We start from the raw sequence: 19,136 nt of genomic DNA, 5'->3' as shown, positions 1-19,136 counted from the left end.
TGTTTTTTTATAGGAAACTTTATTAAATTGCCATGAGAACAAACTGTGAGATGATAACCACCAAAATTGACAAAGATAATAAACAGAAATAATTGTACTATAATAATACACTGAAAAAAAAGTTTTTCAACATTTAGCTAAAAAAATGAAATATAATTTTAAAATAAGATGTATTTTTTTGTATTTTATGTAAAAAAAGCTTTTTTTTAATAATAAAGTAAGTCATGTGCATTTTTTCACCTTGTTTACAGTTATTTGATTAAATAAAGAGAAGCTAAAATGATATATTTTGCTAATATGTCTTTTTTTTAATATTTACAATAAATCACTTAGAACGATAAGTACAAATAAATCGAGTTTAATTAACCACTTTAATAAAAGAAAATTCTAAATGAATGCAACAAATATTTTATTATTCAAAATAAATCACTCATAAATTAAGTACAACTAAATAAATCGGGTTTAATTAACCAATTTAATAAAAGAAACATCGAAATGAATGCAACAAATATTGCAGTGCTCTAACAATTGCTAATGTAAATCCAAACTTGTCACATCTTTTGGCTTATCGAGGATCCAATGTACTTCCCACCTGAATGCATAACGTCTGTCTGCCTGTCCTGCCTTGGGGGAGGTCTCCGTCTCTCACACACACACCATTAGCATTAGCTGATGTGCTGGTGAGTATGGAAAGCCCTTTGAGCATTTATTCGATTTGAAGGCAACTTTGGCATACGAGTAGGACAACTACATGCTCCTAGCGAGGCAAAACTCTGCACTAGTTGACGACTGTTTGTTACTAGTATTACAAGTGACATTGTAAAATTCTAATAAACAGGTACCTGCTTCACTAGTATCACTGCTAGTAGTAGTAGCGCAGTTGTCAACTACTGCACAGTTTTGCCTTATTAATAACATGTGGATGTACTAGAATGCCAAAGTTGTCCTACAAATATGCAAAAAACTTTATGAAGAAGTGAAAAGGAGTAGTGGAACTTTACTAGTGACCTGCAGTTGTTCTATTAGGGCACTGACTTGTCTTACAAGTGAGGACAAAGGTTGTACTAGTACATGGACCTTAAGTTGTATATCAAAGATATAGAGCCTACACAGAGCAACAAAATGTTCACTAGTAGTTTTGCCACTCAAGGACAGCCCACTGGTATGACAAGTTTGGCATACTAGTAGGATAACTAAATGTTACTAGTGAGGCAAAACTATGCACTCGTTGCTATCTGCGTGCTACTAGTACTACTAATGAAGCTGAAGTAGAATTACAAAATTTCCCTAGTAGTACTAGTGGCTACTAGTGACATTTGAGTACGAGTGGACCAGAGTTTTGGCTCACTAGTAGTTGTCCTATTAGTATGTCAAACTTATCCTACTTGTGACGTGAGGACAAAGCGCATACTAGTGCATGGACCTTAAGCGGGACATCAAGGATATCAAATAAAGTAGTGTAAAAAAATTGTTTTTATCGATTTGGCGATATATTACAGCGCGCAATTCTTGTATCGAGTCAATATGCGGCCGTATCGATGTTTAAACATCAATTGTTGATGGAAATATTCAACATAACATCTTACTTGGGGTTAGGGTTCACACTTTAAGCATGGAAGAATGTTATATTAATGGAACATTAAGCCTTAATATTTTATTGCAATGTTTTTCTTACATGAAACAGATTGCAATCTGTTAAATACAGTGGCTCACAATTGTAAGCCTGAAGTTTCAGGTAAATATACAAATCTTACACTGTACATGTACACGTTTACTAATTAGTAGTGATGGGAAAATGAAGCTTCATGAACCTTAATGATGCACTTGCAATTATTTATTTTTTTACTCCTACAGATGGTGCTCTTGGTTTAAAGATAATGGTGATGAAAAATGATTACATCAAGCGGAGTCAAAAAATATAAGTGCTTCATGAAGCTTCGTTTGTCCGTCTGTTTGGTTAGTTGCTTAGCTAGCTAGCTAGCTGGCACCTTTAAACAAGAGTGCAATCTGGAGGAGTCAAAAAATATCACAGGTGCTTCATAAAGCTTCATTTTATCTGTCTGTCTGTCTAGTTAGCTGTTTAGCTAGCTACAAGCTAACAAGCGCTTCATGAAGCTTCATTTGTCTATCACTCCTGATTAATTAGCATTTTCAACATTTTGAGTAAGAAAAATAAATTATCAATTCGTATCGTAATTAATCAGTATCGAATCGAACCGTGACCTATGAATCGTGATATGGATCGAATCGCAACGCGCCACGTACTAGGCAATTCACAACCTATAGGAAAACTGGCACAATAGTAGGACAACTATAAGTGAGGCAAACCTACATACTAGTGGGTAATTGGCTACTATAACAGACTGATTTTTTACAAATTAATTTTGAATCATTTTTCATTTTAGCACATTACAACATAAGACAGATTCATTGTAATTCATATCTTTTTTTTTTATAAATCAATTGGCCGATTAATCGGTTACCGCAATTTTACGCTGCCAGAAATCGGAATCAGCCTTAAAAAAAATAAATCCATATTGTTCGAGCCCTAGTTACGAGTAAAGCAAAACTCATATGCTACTAATAGAGTCCAGGAAGCTACTAGTGCATCCTTGATATCCATCTTAAGGTCCATGTACTAGTAGACTATTTGCCCTCTCTAGTAAAACAACTAGTAGTGTTACCAGTGCAGCATTAGTAAGACCCAGCTGTTCTACCAGGGGCCCGAGTCCTAACTAACTCACATGGACTTCAAGCCGCAGATGGAGGATATGGAATAAATGCTCAAACGGCTTCCATAGGTGAGGGTTACGTGGACGAGGAGGAGGAGGAGGCGTGAGGATGGTGAATGCGAGTGCCCTGTGAGTAGAAGTCAGCCGCCGCCATCAGCAGCCCGAGGAGGCGAAAGGTGGGGGTCAGAAGGGAAGGGGGGCGGGGGGTACACAGAGGAGGCGTGGCGGTACTCACTGACAGCCTATAGTTGCGCATCATTTTATCAAACTCCTCGTCAATTTTTTTGTACTTCTCCTCAGTGCGCGGCGTGAGCGAGAAAGGCTCCTCGAGGTCCGGGCTCTCAGAGTCCCGGTGCTCTTTCTTGTTCAGAGCCTTGGTAGCCCAAATAGAAGAGGATAGGAAGAAGAGGAGGGAGGAAGAGGAGGAGGAGAGGGGTTAGAGACGCTGACACGGGTGCGAGTGTACTCACGCCGTAGCGCTTGAAGAGGGTGTCCAGGTCGTCCGTCTTGTTGCGGTACTTGTCGTCGTTTAGCGGGCTTTGGTCGATGGAGTCGTCGGCGTCGGGCTCGGGGCTGTTGCAGCCGTTAAAGGATTTCTTTCGCAACGTCTGAGGGGGTACATTTGCATACATGCACACGTGTCATCAAAAGAATTAAAAAAATAAAATAAAAGAGAGAGACACGTGTCATCTCTTGAGCCGACAACACTTCTGCATACACTCGGTTGAGGGCCATAAAAAATAAAAATAAAAGGGACATTTGACCAATCAGAAACCTTGGAAATCATTGTGAAATATGAAATATATTCAACTTAAAATGACTCCTTTGACGTAAATTATATTTAAAGTAGGGATGTAACGATAACGGTAATGTCGTGATATTAAAAGTGCCACAATATCGTCATCGTTATGTCACGATATTAAAAGCAGCACACCCGTTAAAAAGGCGAGGTTGTATTCCATTTGTGCAGTTCTAGCACCCTCTGGTGGTTAGTTCATTAGTGCAGTTTAATTTTAAACAGGAATGTTATCACTCCTATAAATCAGTTATACCAGCAATTTTTTTTCAATATTTCAAAAAAAAACAAAAAAAAAACATTACTTTCGGCCTGCTTCAGCCAAACACAACAATATGAGCTTTTTTTTTATTTATTGTATTTTATTTTTACAATATTGTGAGTTTTTACACATTGTCGTGGGCTTTTTTTTTCTTTTTCTTTTTTAGATCGCCAACCTTCCCGCAATATTATGATAATTAGTGTATTGTGATGTTTGGATATTGTTACATCCCTAATTTAAAGCCCATGTAAAATGAAAATACAAATTTCTTCTTAAGAGTCTTTAAAAAATGGCAAATTTGATTGACTTAAAAACAAACAAACAATCAAGCTAATGTCTCAGCTCTCGAGCGGACTGTGCTGAAATCACGCCCCGCTCGACTGTCACCTTCCAATCAAATTCCACATTGTCTAAACAGTCAGACATATTTGAGCTGTCAAAATATATCCACTTAAAACTTCTAGTAACTTCTGGTGTTCTGGTTTTTCCACACTGCAACAACGATGCACTCTAAAGCGGCCACACGCAAAAGCCCCTGCACAGGTTGTCAAGTCGGACTTTTTCCCCCCAAATATTATACATTTATTTTTGGGGTGCAGGTACAGTTGGCTAGCTAACTTTATGTGACAATTGCACCAGAAAACTGTTGACGTGAACAAAGTCATTCAAGACAAAAAAATAATAAAATACTGGAGAACTGAAAAAGTGAAAAACAGAGTAACACTATAAAGAATTGAAATAGTTCTCCATCTTGCACATTTTAAGCAATTTTCATCAAATGTACAGTATAGTTTTCTTTATCCTTTCGTTGATTTACATGAAATTAAAAATAATTTCTACATGTTCAATAAAGTATATAGCTTTTAAAATCACTTCTACGTGTACATTCAGTTTGAAATTATTCCTTGGTGCATTATTTGGATACATTTATATAACAGCACATTGTGCATAAATAACCTATATAAGCTAGAATTTTTTTTTCGAGACCCTGAGGTAGAACTCGATAAGTTATTGACTTCTGCATGATGTCATTGATTGCCAAAGCAGCTCGAATGGTTCGGCAAATGACAACATTTGATGGATGGGGTCAAGAGGTCACGATGAAAGGATGTATATGACGTCATATGACAGTTATTAAAAAAAATGCAACTTGCCAATATTTCTTTATCCATTTTATTTATCATATGCACGTATATTATTATGCATTTTTTTCTGTTTGTATGTTTTAAAGCATTTATGCATGCGCAATTTGTTGAAAATGTACAAAAAAGGGCTAGAAGGCGCAAATAGACATTTATTCACATTCACACTGATGGACAATATCAAGTTTTTGGGATGTGTGATGAAGCTACAAGAACATGCAGACGGCGCTGACCAAAGACCCGAGCCCAGATTGAAAGGCAGAACCTTTGACGATGTAGTCTAAATGCCACTTCAAAAACAAAAAACACTAAACACTTGCACGTGTGCTGCCAGACTTGAGCTGCCTCACTCCTACGCTGGAACCCGAGCAGGAAATGGAAAACATTTTGGCCTCAAGAAGAAAAAAAAAAAAACTCACATGATTCCGACCTGCAGTAACCTTGGATGGACAACTCAATTTGCACTCGCAGGTGCATTCGGCAACTCGGAATAAAGAAAGCTTCTCAACGACACCGACCAGAATCTTCCTCTCTCCAAAGAGTGCTGACGTTAGCCGATACTGACGCTTTGGACCTGAACTCCGGCAAGCCAACACCGACTGGCACGTCATCAACGCAGCTGCTGATAGGTGTGAAAGCTGCGGCGTCGGTGCGAGCAAACCGGCGCACGCGGAGGATTCCGGCTCAACGCGATTTGACGCTAAGCTGAGGAGCTTTGTGGCCGGGTGAACCGACGGAAGGCACCGTGACCGGGAAATCAATTAGCCGGACTGTAAAAAGTCAAAGAAAAAAAGAAAGAAAAAAAAAGCGAACTTGATAAAAGTCAATCTAAAAAAGTCAGTAAACTTTTTTAATTTTTATTTTATTTTTAGGAAATGGAGAATACAACATAAATAATGAATTTCTATATTGTAAAAACAGTAATAATGGCATTTGTTATTGCTTTGGTTCCATCCGAAGATCCCGGTTAGGCAGTTGAAATCCCAGGCAACATTTTTTTTTAAAAAAAAAGTCAAATATGAAGACACAAGGTTATTAAAAAAGAGGAAAATGAATATCAGAGAACACCAACTAACATATGACACACATTTGGGGCAGCAGACAAACAGCAGCCATGTGTTGTGCCCACCCGCACGTCATACACAACACAAACACTGTACACGCGTGTGTCATGGAAGGTGCATAAAATGGGCACCAACAGCGCCAGGCCACAATGAGAGCTCATGAACGGCGCGTGTCTTCTTTGAGGAGTCGGCAAAATGGAGAGTTTGCACACGCACAACACAAAAGCTGTTGTTGTTCAACAGTTTGACTGTTGTAAAGAAAAGGCCAAAATCGCTCGATATCGATTTTCAGAGATTAGGTCAAACTTTTATGAACTCCTTCACTGCCATTGACGGCTATAGACGTCAAAAATTCATTTGAACTATTTCTATTAGTTTACATTTTTTTTCCACTTTTGTTAACAAGAGTATGAAAACCTAGAATTATTTTTTTTTGTATCAAATAGAACAGATATCAAATTTGCAATTAATCGTGAGTTAACTATTGAAGTCATGCGAAAATTTAATCGCCTGACGCCCCTAATTTTTAGTAATATTTTGGTTAAAAAAAAAAACTCTTGTTAACAAAAGTGAAAAAAAATGTTAAACTAATAGAAATAGTGCAAAGTAATTTTTGACGTTTATAGGCGTCAATGGCAGTGAATGAGTTAACGATTGGTTCTCAAACCTGTTTTAAGCCTTCACTAAAAGAATGGCTCGGTGGCGTAAACATAAGACGGTATCATGTCGAATTTTCCCGTTTCATAAACAATGATAGGTAAACATGTGGACTGCATTTCTTCACCCCTGAACTTCTCTAGGAAATACATAAACACATCAAATAAAGCCTACCGACCGACCAAAATGAAGCAGTTTTTTTCCCAAATTGAAGCTTTTGCAATTTAAAAACTACATTCTACTACATTGCAATGTCAATATAAAATCGATTCATTGTCTATTCCTACTCGCCACCACCTTCATTAATCCCTGCTAACCCCCCCCCCCCCACTTTCCCATCTTCATCTTCTTCCTCCATCCGTCCATCCATCCATCCATCTGCCTCCATCCCTTTCTCCTCGCTCGTCTATTCATCGGAGGCCTTTTCGCATTGTGCTCGCTCGCCTTGCCTTCCGCCGCTCTTTTCTCCTCCTTCTCTCGCCCTGATTGGGATCTGCAGCCGAGCGGATTAACACGTTGTGGCAGCGGAGGCAGCCCGCCCACACACGCACACACGCACGCACATGCACACACACACACGCACTGCGTTTAGAGGCAGCGTGCCCATATGTGCTACCTCTCACTGGAGTGAAGGAATGTCGAGCCGTGTGACGAATACTGACACACACACACACACGCACGCTAAAGTGCTTCTAAGCATACAGTAGAGGGAAATGGTCGTATGCACTATGACCCGCACTAAGCTGAGTGTATTCGCGTGTGTGTGCGTGTATCTGTGTGTGCGTGGCAGCCTGCGTGACTACATCCACACTTCATAATTTATAGTCAAAAGCACTCGCAGAGAGGCTCACGGAGGCACCGAGCGAGAAAGCGAGCGAGTGCATTTGGTGACCGGCCAATTATCCTCGCCGCCGTCCTCTGGCCGCAGATTAAGCCCAATGTAAATCGTATAATTAAGTCACGCCGTCCCAACCGGGTCGGGCCGGGCCGGGCAAGGCCTGGTTGACACAGTGACTGCTCGCAAAAAGCTTCCAATGACAGCTGCCCGGCGAATGTAACATCTCATCTCCACTTTCGCTTAAGCTTTATCGATGTTAAGCTCCGAGGCTCGGCACTTCCTGTCAATTTGTATTTTTTTTTTTGAAGATGAGGACCTCGTTGCATCAGAGCCGGAAGCATTTCTATACAGGCCTGGATATTTTATTAGACGAGACAAAGTGCAATTTCTGCAGAAATTGCGTGGGAATGCTGAAAAGCTAAATGCTAAGATTAGAATGCACGTGCTTATGAAGTAAATTGAAAGATAAATGACTAAAGTAGTCAAATGTGGTCCAAGCGGGGTTTGAACCCAGGTTCTCCGTGGTGGAAGGTAATTGCTCTAAGCACTGATGTAACGTGACATATTTGAAATTATGGCTAATGGCGTAATTATTTTTGAAAAGTGCCATCTGATGCTGAAAGCTAGCATGCATTTAATCATATCAGTGATTCGAACCAGCAACCTCCTGGTTACTGGATAGGGGTGGGAATCATTGAATGTCTCATGATTAGATTCAATTCCGATTTTTGGGTGTGCGATTCGATTCAGAATCGATTTTCGATTAAGAACAATTTTTGATTCAAAATGATTTGGTTGACTGATTTTTGCTTCAATTTATAGATGTTCAAGGAATGGCAATGATCTACTCCAGTCTGACTCGCTAATGCTAATTGGCGCGCTACTCGCGGCACTTTTATCACTCAAAAGAACGGCTGCAAAAAACTTTTATTGGAATAACTTGATCGTGACTTTTTCCTTCTACTCTCTAATGTGGCTACAACTTAACAGTGTATCAAACCGCGTGGAACCACACTGCCCCTAAATGGCCAAATCGGGTACAACATGAACAGCGCTCCCAATAAAGGCACACACAAACAAAGGGAAGACAGTATAAAATAATTTAAATAAAATAGATTTTGGGACATTTAAAATCGATTCTGAATCGTACGAAATGAGAATCGCGATTCTTATGAGAATCAATTTTTGGGCATCCCTATTACACCCCTATTACTGGATAATGCACTTTAGCAATTGTGCCACTGAGCAGTATCAGACAGGTGGTAATGATGGGAAGTTGTATGTATGGAAGTGGAAAGTAGAACTTTGAAAAACTTCAATGCCTGTCCCTTTGAAAATGAATGGGGAAAAGTTGATATTTAACGTTAAATTGTAATGTGAAGTAATGTGAAATCAGACGATATATTCCCAAGATGGTGTGAATTTTTGAAGCAAGTTGATATTTGAACGGTGTAAATCGGAAGTAACATGTGGGAGTTGTTTTGCGGTAAAAAAGTGTGGAGAATAAAAATCACGATAACATATGTTGTAATGCTTCAGCATTCCCACAATTAAATAGAGAATCCATTTGGAATTTAGACGACTTTAGGAGTTTTAGGATTTAGTTTCAACTTGATTTACAAGTTTAATTGGTGCTACGACCATGCTCGTAACCCAAAACACTCAAATTTCAAATAACGTCCCCCTGAAAAAAAATGGTGTACACACATTTTGCCACCTGGGGGCACTATAATACAGACATGCATTATACACAAAGAAGAATTTCACAACTAAGTGACTCACGAAGCAGCAGTAATATTAGTTTTCTTCATAGAGGATTAAAAATAAATATGCCTGTGAGCTACTCTTTAGCGCATCTGTGGCATTTTGCATTTTATGTTAGCATTACGCTAGTGGAGATTACTACGGCAAGGTAGCATGGTGGTTTTAAATACATTAACACGCAATTCTTCATTTGAGTTTTGACAGTAAACTTCAACTGTGAGTGGCATAAACAGCTCGAAGTTCCTTTTTGAAGAATTACTTACTCTGCCAAGCTACTGTTTGTTGTCAAATGTCACGCCGCCACCATCTAGCGCTCATAGCTTTTTGTGAAAAAGGAACGTGTCAAGCAGAACAATGCCTTTCAAGCGAATATTTTTTTGTTGTTGTGACACCTCAAACTGTGAAAATACAAAAACAGGACTTAATCATTTATTTTCAGATACACAGCTAAGTAACGAGAACATCGACTAGCATCTGTTTGTCATTACAGGTATGAAAAAGTTTTTATTTTACAGCTACCCTTTGAAAAACGTACATGACGAATTTACTCGTCGGCGGCAGTAAACGGTTGCATTCCAGTTGAACGAGTTAAATTGTTTTTTTGTGCTTTTTGTCCCAAAAATAAAATAAAAAGTACAGACATGTCAAGTTAAAGTTCTTCTTTTTTTTTTTGGAGAGAGAGCTCAGTATTCAATCTTACCGATTCGACATGTCATCATCATTGCTCTCTCTCTCTCTCTTTTTTTCTCGTTTAAAATTATTTATTTTTTTTAAAGCTCAACTGAACGTAGAAAAGTGAATTTTGAATTGTACTGCCACCTGTGGCTGAAAAACAAAACTGCATTTTCCCTTCTTCACATACACAACGCGCACCTGACCTCACATACGCAGACAGAGGGCGGGAAATTCCAATCTGAGTATTGTCTGAAAACTATTTGCCAGAAGTTCCCATTATGAGCAGCTAGGTGTTAATCTACTGATTAAAAAAATGTCATAAATTGTCAAATAAAAAGGCTATTGTGAAGATATTTTGGGGCAAATTGTTTCAAGTGCAGCTTAAAGTGATTTTGTTACAAATGGTTAACATTTGGTAACTTTTGATTTATTTAACTTGTTGAATATGCATTTATTAGTTTAAAAGCTACAAGTTACAATGACCCAATTCTATCACATGCTTTCTTTTTTGTGTTGACACACTTTTTTATGAAACATTTGTCTCTATATTCTTATTTCCAAATATGTCACTGAGACCGTTTCATTGTTTTTACACGTTACTGGTACCGCCTGAATAAACAATGACGTTTTAATCACAATTTCCAGGATTTCCGATTGGTTGACTGAAAACTGGTTTCCAAATCCAGTTGAGCGGCATCCCGGAACCTCCGATTCTCCGCCAAACAACGGGAAATGACATTTAAAAGCGGCGTCACGTCAGGACAGGAGACGAGTACGAACTCTGAGGATTAACCGACCGCCACCAGACGACTTAACACCCGCTTAACGAAGAGGTGGGCATCTGGAGGGGGACAACCGAGGACAAAGTCACTGAAAGCATCGCTGGTGTGAGTGCGTGCGTGCGTGCGTGCGTGTGTGCGGAGGGGTCGCAGCAGCATAACATAACTTAGCATAGCTTAGCACTGGGGAGGGATGCTCCCGTGTAAAGGATGCACACAAACGCACAAGCGAGACGCACACCAAGCTTGAATATTGTATGAGACGCTCTCTGGGGCCACGGAGGAGCGTGCAAAACACACACACACACACACGCGCACGCACAAATGAACACAAGCATAAAGAGGAAGAAAGAGACAGCGCGGCACATACACACGCCGGAAAAAACAAACACACACACACACATGTATGCACACAAACAGGACCAGTGGAGCTTGAGCTGATGTGGCCCGGAGCTGCCCAACGCCCTGCGACACACACATGCACACACGCACGCACGCACACACACACACACACACGCGCATTTGAGAGCCATCTGCAGCTGCAGCTACAGAAAGCTTTACTGCTGACACTCTGAGACAGAAAGATGGAAAAGACCTAGATTGGATGAGAAAACATAAAAAGTCCGGATTTGGAGCGAGGTTTGCACTCGCTGACCTCACAAACCATCAATCAATTAACGGATCAATAAGATTTTGGACTAGACACCTTAGTTGTCCCCAATTGAGACATTTATGGACGATTGTATAAAAAAATAGTCTTTTGCCCTGCCTCACTCTGTGACAACTGGATTTTGGCCTGTTTTACTGCCGCTTCTCCAATTCCAACCCCGCATCTGGCATCTGAGTCAGCAAAAGCCCTATTATGGGATGTCAAGCGTGACTGTTACAGTTTCATATAATCATACTGTATGACATTTTCCTACTATTCCATTCCTACGGTAAACATAAAGGAAAGAAAATCCCCACAGATGCTTGCCAACATCTTCCCAGATGACACGCCTTTTACTTGCATTGTCCACGCGGCTTGGGTTCCCATCATACCGCATACAAAACAAAAACTGAAAGTCAACTTTTACTTAGCTGGTTTGACTGCACCTGGGCGATAATTGTCCATGACGTAGAAACTGGAACAATTAAAGCACGCATGCCATTATAGTTGCATAATAATTAAACAGCAAAACGAAAACAAAAAAAAAAGCAACGCTGTGTTTTAAAGGAAATCTCTTCTGTGGAAGTTTACAACCCTCTCAACCTCAAAACCTTGCCAAGAAGCTAAATAAAACAAATAAATATACATATCTTAAAAGGGCCACAAATATTTTTTTCAATTTCAACACAAAATGGCCCTTTCATTCAAAAATTAATAAATATATATATATACAAAGTAAACAAACAAAACTGTGGCTTCACACTGTGCGTGGTTTTCTACGTTCAAAAGAACAACTAAGGCAACACAAACAGGCTAAATAATAATGATAATAATAATAATGATTATAATAATAATAATAATCAAAATTAGGGTTAGCAGAAGGGACGATAAGAAAAGGAAAATGGATGGATTGACGATACCATTAATTCATAATAATGCTGTTAAGCTAGCAACATTTACACAGTTACCATCCAGGGTTTTTCCTGTGTACAAAATTCAGAGGTGGCCACCTCCAGCTCGAGCCACTGATATCACTCATAGAGCTCGGCAGCAACGTATTTTAACTGCAGTTGCAGTGTTGCGCAATTATGGATTTTTAATAATTGTAATAAAATGGCCAAAATGAATGGCAACTTCGTATTCATATAATTTCTAAATTCTAGTCCCTGATCATAAGATGGCTGCAGGAGGGCGGCCGATAATGGTATAGGTCACCACCGCGAGTACCGATACCTTCAAATAAGAGTAGCTGAAAGCAATTGTGAATTTTCCCAAATGAACATCACAAAAAACACTAATTAAATACATTCTGGTACCACAACTTGGCTCATGCTAACAAGGCACTTCAAAGTGTACTTGTGTGTCACTACTTATTTTGTCATTGATACACACAGCCAAATGAAATTTCTAATCCGGTACATCAGCTTGCAACCTACAAAGAAGCCACTTGAACTGAACCACTCAACTAAGAAATTATTAATGGACACGAAATACATGCATAAGGCACCTAAATCATAGAGATGAACATTTTTCTTCACAACGAATGACTTGGCTGATTGTGTATCGTTGTCATGGAGCCAAGTCCAGTCTACACGTGCCGACCGAAACACAATGTGATGAAAAACATTTTTCATAATAGGCACGCTTACCACGCTTAAGTGACTCACCACTTGAGGAACTAAGTGTACCAATGCCGGTCAGAAGTTTTAGCTGTTTAAATCGAATTAGAAAATACCATATTGTTGATAAACCAAGACTTGTGCTTTTGATACACTTTTCTATTTACATGTCTATCGAATGATTAGGGACTAGAATTGAGAAATTATATGAATACAAAGTTGCCATTCATTTTTGCCATTTTACTACAATCATTAAAAATCCATAATGGCGCTATAATATATATATATATATATATATATATATATATAAAAAGTTATTTTTGTAAAATTTGATATTTATTACTTCAAAATGTATTTGTACTTTTTTGTAGTCATTTTTCAGCTTTTTAAATAAAAATCTGTTTATTGGATGAAATTTTGCCCATTAATGATTTAAATATAGTTTATAGAACACGCTCTGAGTACTACACTCTTTCAAGGTGATATAAATGAGACATGTCTGAGGCAGCTGTCAATCAAAAGCTGCAAAAAATCAAATTCACAACAGGGGGGGAAAAAAAACCTGAAACTGACAAAAATAATATTATTAATTAAAATAAATTATGAATGTGGATAAAATGGTTAAAAATTACAATCAGAATTTGCTTAAAATTACCTGCACATGTAACATTATATTAAAGTTGCAACTCAAAACATGTGTCAGGAACAAATCTTGTTTTTTCAAAGTAAAATATTTTGAACTCCCCACTATGTCGTGGTTCATCATTCGCACCCCTTCAATATTTCGTGGATGCTTAAAGTTTGTTATAGGTTTTTCAAGAGTAAAAAAAAGAAAGAAAGAAGACATTTTCAAGTCTAACTGTATCTCACAGTCTGCACCAGCCTGGCCCCAACCCAGACTTTTTTTTTTTTTTTTTTTTACCAAGTAGGAATAACGACAGTAAAATGTCGTAGGTTTTTTGTTTTGGCTGAATCAAATGTGTGACCTCTCGACACGTTACCTCGATGATGTCGGCGTTGGTCCGGCTCTCGTGCGGCTCGTTGTATTCGGTGTACTTGAGCAGCACCTTGTCCATGTCGGTGCTGGCGTACTGGAAGAGCTTGTTGGAGTGGTTGAAGATGATGAGGGCGATCTCGCAGTCGCACAGCACGCTCAGTTCGTACGCCTTCTTCATCAGGCCGAACTTTCTCTTGGTGAAGGTCACCTGTGCGACGGAAGGACAACATGGCGAATTGGGAAGTTGAGAGGTGTGCTGAGTATTTCCGTTTCGTCGATACAAGATATTCGGCCGGTTTAAATCAATAAGGCGGATTTCCTTTGTGTTTTCAGACTTTGCTTTTTGAGACTTATTTGTGGGTCTAAACATGCCTACTAAATTTGATTATATTATGTTTAGGGATGTCAAAATTAGTGGGTTAATTTTGAGTTCATTTAAAGTTCCTTTTATGCCACTAATTTTTTTTAACGCGCGATTAATGACCGCCCCTTACTTGGAAAGCCTGTCCAGTCGCAATGCAGCAGATATGTCCACGTCAAAAATTTGAGGTAATAAATCTAATAATAATAATAAACATATTTGAGGAGACTGGGGTCAAGTTGAATTTTATGTTAAAGATGCACTGAGCTGTCACCAGTCTTAAAAATGCAATTATGCCATCTAGTGGCAGAAAAATGACCTCAACACAAAACAATATTTCATTCGTTTTTTTGTAGTACAATACAGTACATCTTATTGATTTTAACTCAATTTGACGAATTATTATGAAATTAAATTATTGTATGACTAAAAGATGCAGCCATATTCCTATTAGTTTAACGTTTTTTCCGCTTTTATGTAGGAGTATGAAACTTAGGAAAAAAAATGTTATTATACATTTTATTGTATATTCAGAACAGATTTATTAATTTGTGAGTTAACTATTAATTACAATTAAAAAATAATAATAATCGCCTGACACCCCTTTATGTTCAACAAATTTTGGGGGGTTAATTTTCAAAAAGTTTGACAAAATTGAGAAAGCACAGGTCAATCTATTTTTTTTTCATTTCATGTTAAAATAGCCAACTTCCTGTGTTTCATTGGCGTGGCTTGAGAATTTGTGCGCTTCTGCCAATGAAAGACATACTGAACTAATTTACCCGAATTTTTGGAAACGTCTTCAAGGCATTGTTACCAACAGTAACAAACTGTGCCATCATGCGCTGCCCACATACAATGACCAAAACTCATGTTTTGCAAAATTAAGCCTCATTCTGTATACGTGGTTCAAATGTGGTAGCGATCTAAAATATCTAGATCAACCAAAAGTGATGTTGTCTTACAGGGCAGAATTTTCCAGAAATTCTGGTGTGCGATACAGAGACAATTTAGTCCAGTCACTCACAAATGCTATCAAACGTCCGCCTCTTGGTACAGCAGTGGTTAGCTACAGAAACCTCGTGTGACAGGCCACCCGTGTCCGAACTCAATATTACAATGTGGGCCAAATCGCTTGATTGACAGCCCGAATACTGTAAGCTTTATCTACACGCGCTCAGGCGGGATTGCAGATGATCCCGACAGGTCTTGTTTACTCTCGATTTAACGGGAAGTACAATTTCAACACTTTTAATCACACTTCTGCCGTTTCCATTACGCCATTCATTGCATCAGATTGCATTAAAGGGAGGGGAGGGAGGCTGTTTTTAGGCAACAGACTTGAAGACCGGCTGGCCAAACATGCTTCTCGTCTGCTGTCACGTTGACTATCCTCGTCACTTTCACACTCTGCCATGCTCTTTTCCATGCCCGCCTTCTCTCTTTCCCTTACATACACACTCCGCCATAACACCCCCCCCCCCCCCCACACACACACACACATTTGTGAGAGTGCTTAGAAGGTAACTAACTGTAAGTGATAGACGTGAGCGTGGAGTGCTGGTTTGCTTAAAAAATATATTTCAGTCAACCAACAAAAGAATGCCGATTTGGCTTTGTTTGGGCAAAACAGCAAGAAAATGAATGATTTCTGCATTTCCACTGATTTTTGCACCCAAGCAGTCAAACAGCTGCGGTGTCCCACCAGGCTCCATCTTAAGCCGCTTTCTGATGCATAAACAGAAGCTCTTTCTATAATGACTAGGGTTGGGCACCAAACTCGGTACCACTCTTTTGTACATCGGATACCTACTTGTTCAAATAAAAGCACACATTTTGGTTAGGGACTGATTATCTGCACCGATATTAGGCAATCTGACGGGCACAACAATAAAAGGTCAATATAAACTGTGGAAAACTATAGAGATCGTTGGTACTTGTTTAAGTTTCCATTTAACTTTTTAAGACATACTGATAACCTTGGGAGCTCCCTGAACATTTTTTTTTTTTAATGAAGTCTATTGTAGATTTTTTTAATTTTTTTTAAAGCCTGCAATTTTTTTCAAATAGGAATAGTGCTTTAAGACATTACAACAAAGTCAAAATTGGCATGTGTATTTAAAAAAAATTGACATTATATTTCACACTTTTTTTTTTTTTTTACTGCAAATTAATACTGGTTAAAATATCCTTGATTACTACGAATATATATATATATATTTTTTAAACATATCAGCCTATCTCTAATTGTGGTTACTCACTTCAGCGCCACTTAACAATTAGCATCTTGACTGGACTTTGGTTACTGTACCGCACAAAAGTGATTACACTACTCACCATTGATAATTGTAAATTGTAAAAAATAAAATAAAAAAAAATATTAAAAAAAACCTTTTCATCGCACTTTGCTCGTAAAGTAGCAGCCTGTATAACAGTGTTTACTTTACTTTTTGCCATGATGAACCATATTAAACTTTTTAACCAGTATGAGCGTGACACCAATGGAAAATGGATGATTGGTCCCAGTTTGAAGATATTGTTTAAAAATAGCCAGTGGAAGTTTTGCTTTTCTAGCCCAAGGACAACTGAACTGTATTAAAACCACAAAACTCATATGTAGCTAATATCAGCATTGTTCCTGAGAATTCCTCCATTTTTGTGTTGTATTGGTTAAACCGACTTTGGCTACCTGCTTTTCCAGATCAACGGACTGTATACGGTTTATTACGGCATTCAAATTAGTTTTGGTTAAATCGGTTATTCCGTCTATTCCCAATATTGTTCATCAATCACAATGTGTCCGTGCGCAAGCACAAATGTACTTCAGGTGAGGTTAAGTTAAGATGACTCTTGAGGAAATGAGTATGTCAACGTGTCAGTGTGTGTGTGTGCGTGTGATATGTAGATGGGCATGGAGATAAAGATGAGTGCTGGGGGGAGGGGAGGGGAGGGAAGTGGAGGTGGGTGAGATGATCGCGGCACCGTGCTGATGAGGTGGTAAACGGGTTGGGTGAGGGTGCGGGAGGAAGGTTTCGACGCGGAGGGGAAGTGGTTGCCCGTGGATACGACCCCGATATAATTTGATTTGTGGCAGCAGGAAGCGACGAGAGAACGAGGGCGAAAGGGGAGGCGGAGGAGGAGTGAGAAGGAGGCATGACAGATGCTGCAACATGTCAGAGCAGCGCAGGGATGGAAGGTTGACAAAGGAGAAGGGGGTGAAAGCAGGACCTCACACAGAGTTGCTTCCGCTCTCGATTCCTTTATCTTATCCTCTCGTCTGCGTCTTTACTCGGTATCTATGCTTGGCTAACAGCTACAAGGTCTCACATTCATATCACCATCATCATAAAACTCGTTCATTTGCTGTAATCGCACAGAGAGGAAGGTCGTTTGGAGATTGGAAGAGCAGCTGACAGGTGCCACAAGTTAGTGGACTTAATGCAGTTCACATCATTTATATAGCCATCCATCCATCTATCCAAATACATAGCTAGCTAGCCACAGATAGATAGATAGCTAGCCACAGATAGATAGATAGATACATGTAACTAGCTATCTAGCTCGATAACTAGATGGCTAGTATTTAGCTAGCTAGCCACAGAGATAGAAAGACAGCTATAGATAGAAATATTTTACTTTGTTAGATACATAGATAGATAGATAATATTTTACTGTAATATGAAATCTATCTATCTATCTATCTATCTATCTATTTGTGGCTAGCTAGCTACATAGCCATCTACGTATTTAGCTAGCTAGATGGATGGATGGATGGATGGCTATATAAATGACGTGAACTGCATTAAGTCCACTAACTTGTGGCACCTGCTGATTTCATATTACAGTGAACGATTATCTATCTATCTATCTATCTTTCTATCTAACAAAGAAAAATATTTCTATCTACACCTATCTGTCTGTCTATTTCTGTGGCTAGCTAGCTACATACTAGCCATCTATTTATCTAGCTAGATAGCTAGTTACATGGATTTATCCATCCATCTATCCATCTCCCCTTTCCCTTTTAACAAACAAAACAAAACAAAACTAAGTAGGGTACTTTGCATCGCTCAGTCCCGATCCAGGACAAACTAGCTGGACATATGAGAGGTGAAGAGCAGGTAACCAATGGCAACAGAAGAAAGCAAAGAGGATAGAGAGTTGTTGTTGTTGTTTTTTTTATACGTGTGTGCATGCGAGTGTCTTGGCAGGATTCTGCTCGCGTGGCAGATGGACGAAGAAAACTACCACTGAGAGCCGCCGCGGACTCTCGCCGTTTTCCCGTAGCCAACGGCTCGCTAGCGTTTGTTAGCTCGTGCGCAGGGCTGGAACAACAACAACAACACTACTTGGTCAAAGTTACCACTGAATGACTACTTCCAAGTGAATTTTTGGGGGGTCAGACATTTTGTACCAAAGCTGCCAGTGCATCGCTGTACAACATTTTTCTTTCCAAAATGTCAATACTGGCTTTAAAAAAACAAAACAGCAGTGCTTCACAGTGTGAGTAATGCTTGAAAAGAGAAGAAGAAATGTGCAATTGGAGATACTGTCATGCATCCAGCCTGGCCCACACTCGCACGGGTTGTTTGTTTTGTGGAGCTTATGGAAACATCTCCCCAATCAACATGTGGGAGGGTGACGGGCGCTCATGTTCTCTGACATCCATTTGATTTCCTTTCATTGGCGTCGCTCTTCATTAAGCTTCAAAAGAAGACTTTTTAAAAATGTTTTATCAGCACTAGCATATAGACATGTGTCTTTTAAGAGAAGATCTTGACTAGGGATGGGCGAGTAACAT

At 39.1% G+C, this 19,136-nt stretch overlaps 1 protein-coding gene across 8 annotated transcripts in view; it reads right to left on the bottom strand.

Moving 5' to 3' along the window:
* Positions 1 to 19,136, bottom strand: part of mef2d (myocyte enhancer factor 2d) — an 84,529-nt gene that overhangs the window by 21,933 nt on the left and 43,460 nt on the right. For 7 of the 8 annotated variants that reach the window (XM_086077947.1, XM_086077951.1, XM_086077950.1 and 4 more), the window contains exons 3-4: positions 13,979 to 14,182; positions 3,203 to 3,340 (exon numbers count right to left, since the gene is read on the bottom strand). In XM_086077947.1, the coding sequence (XP_085934073.1) occupies positions 3,203 to 3,340; positions 13,979 to 14,182 (342 nt within the window). Of the gene's footprint in view, positions 1 to 2,967; positions 3,106 to 3,202; positions 3,341 to 13,978; positions 14,183 to 19,136 lie in introns of all 8 variants that reach the window. The other variant, XM_086077954.1, reaches the window with a different exon arrangement.

This window comes from Leptonotus elevatus, chromosome 6 (genome assembly GCF_054856555.1).
Source record: "Leptonotus elevatus isolate MCC_2025b chromosome 6, RoL_Lele_1.0, whole genome shotgun sequence".
NCBI classification, from domain to species: Eukaryota; Metazoa; Chordata; class Actinopteri; order Syngnathiformes; family Syngnathidae; genus Leptonotus; species Leptonotus elevatus.
This window is presented reverse-complemented; position numbering and strand designations above follow the sequence as displayed.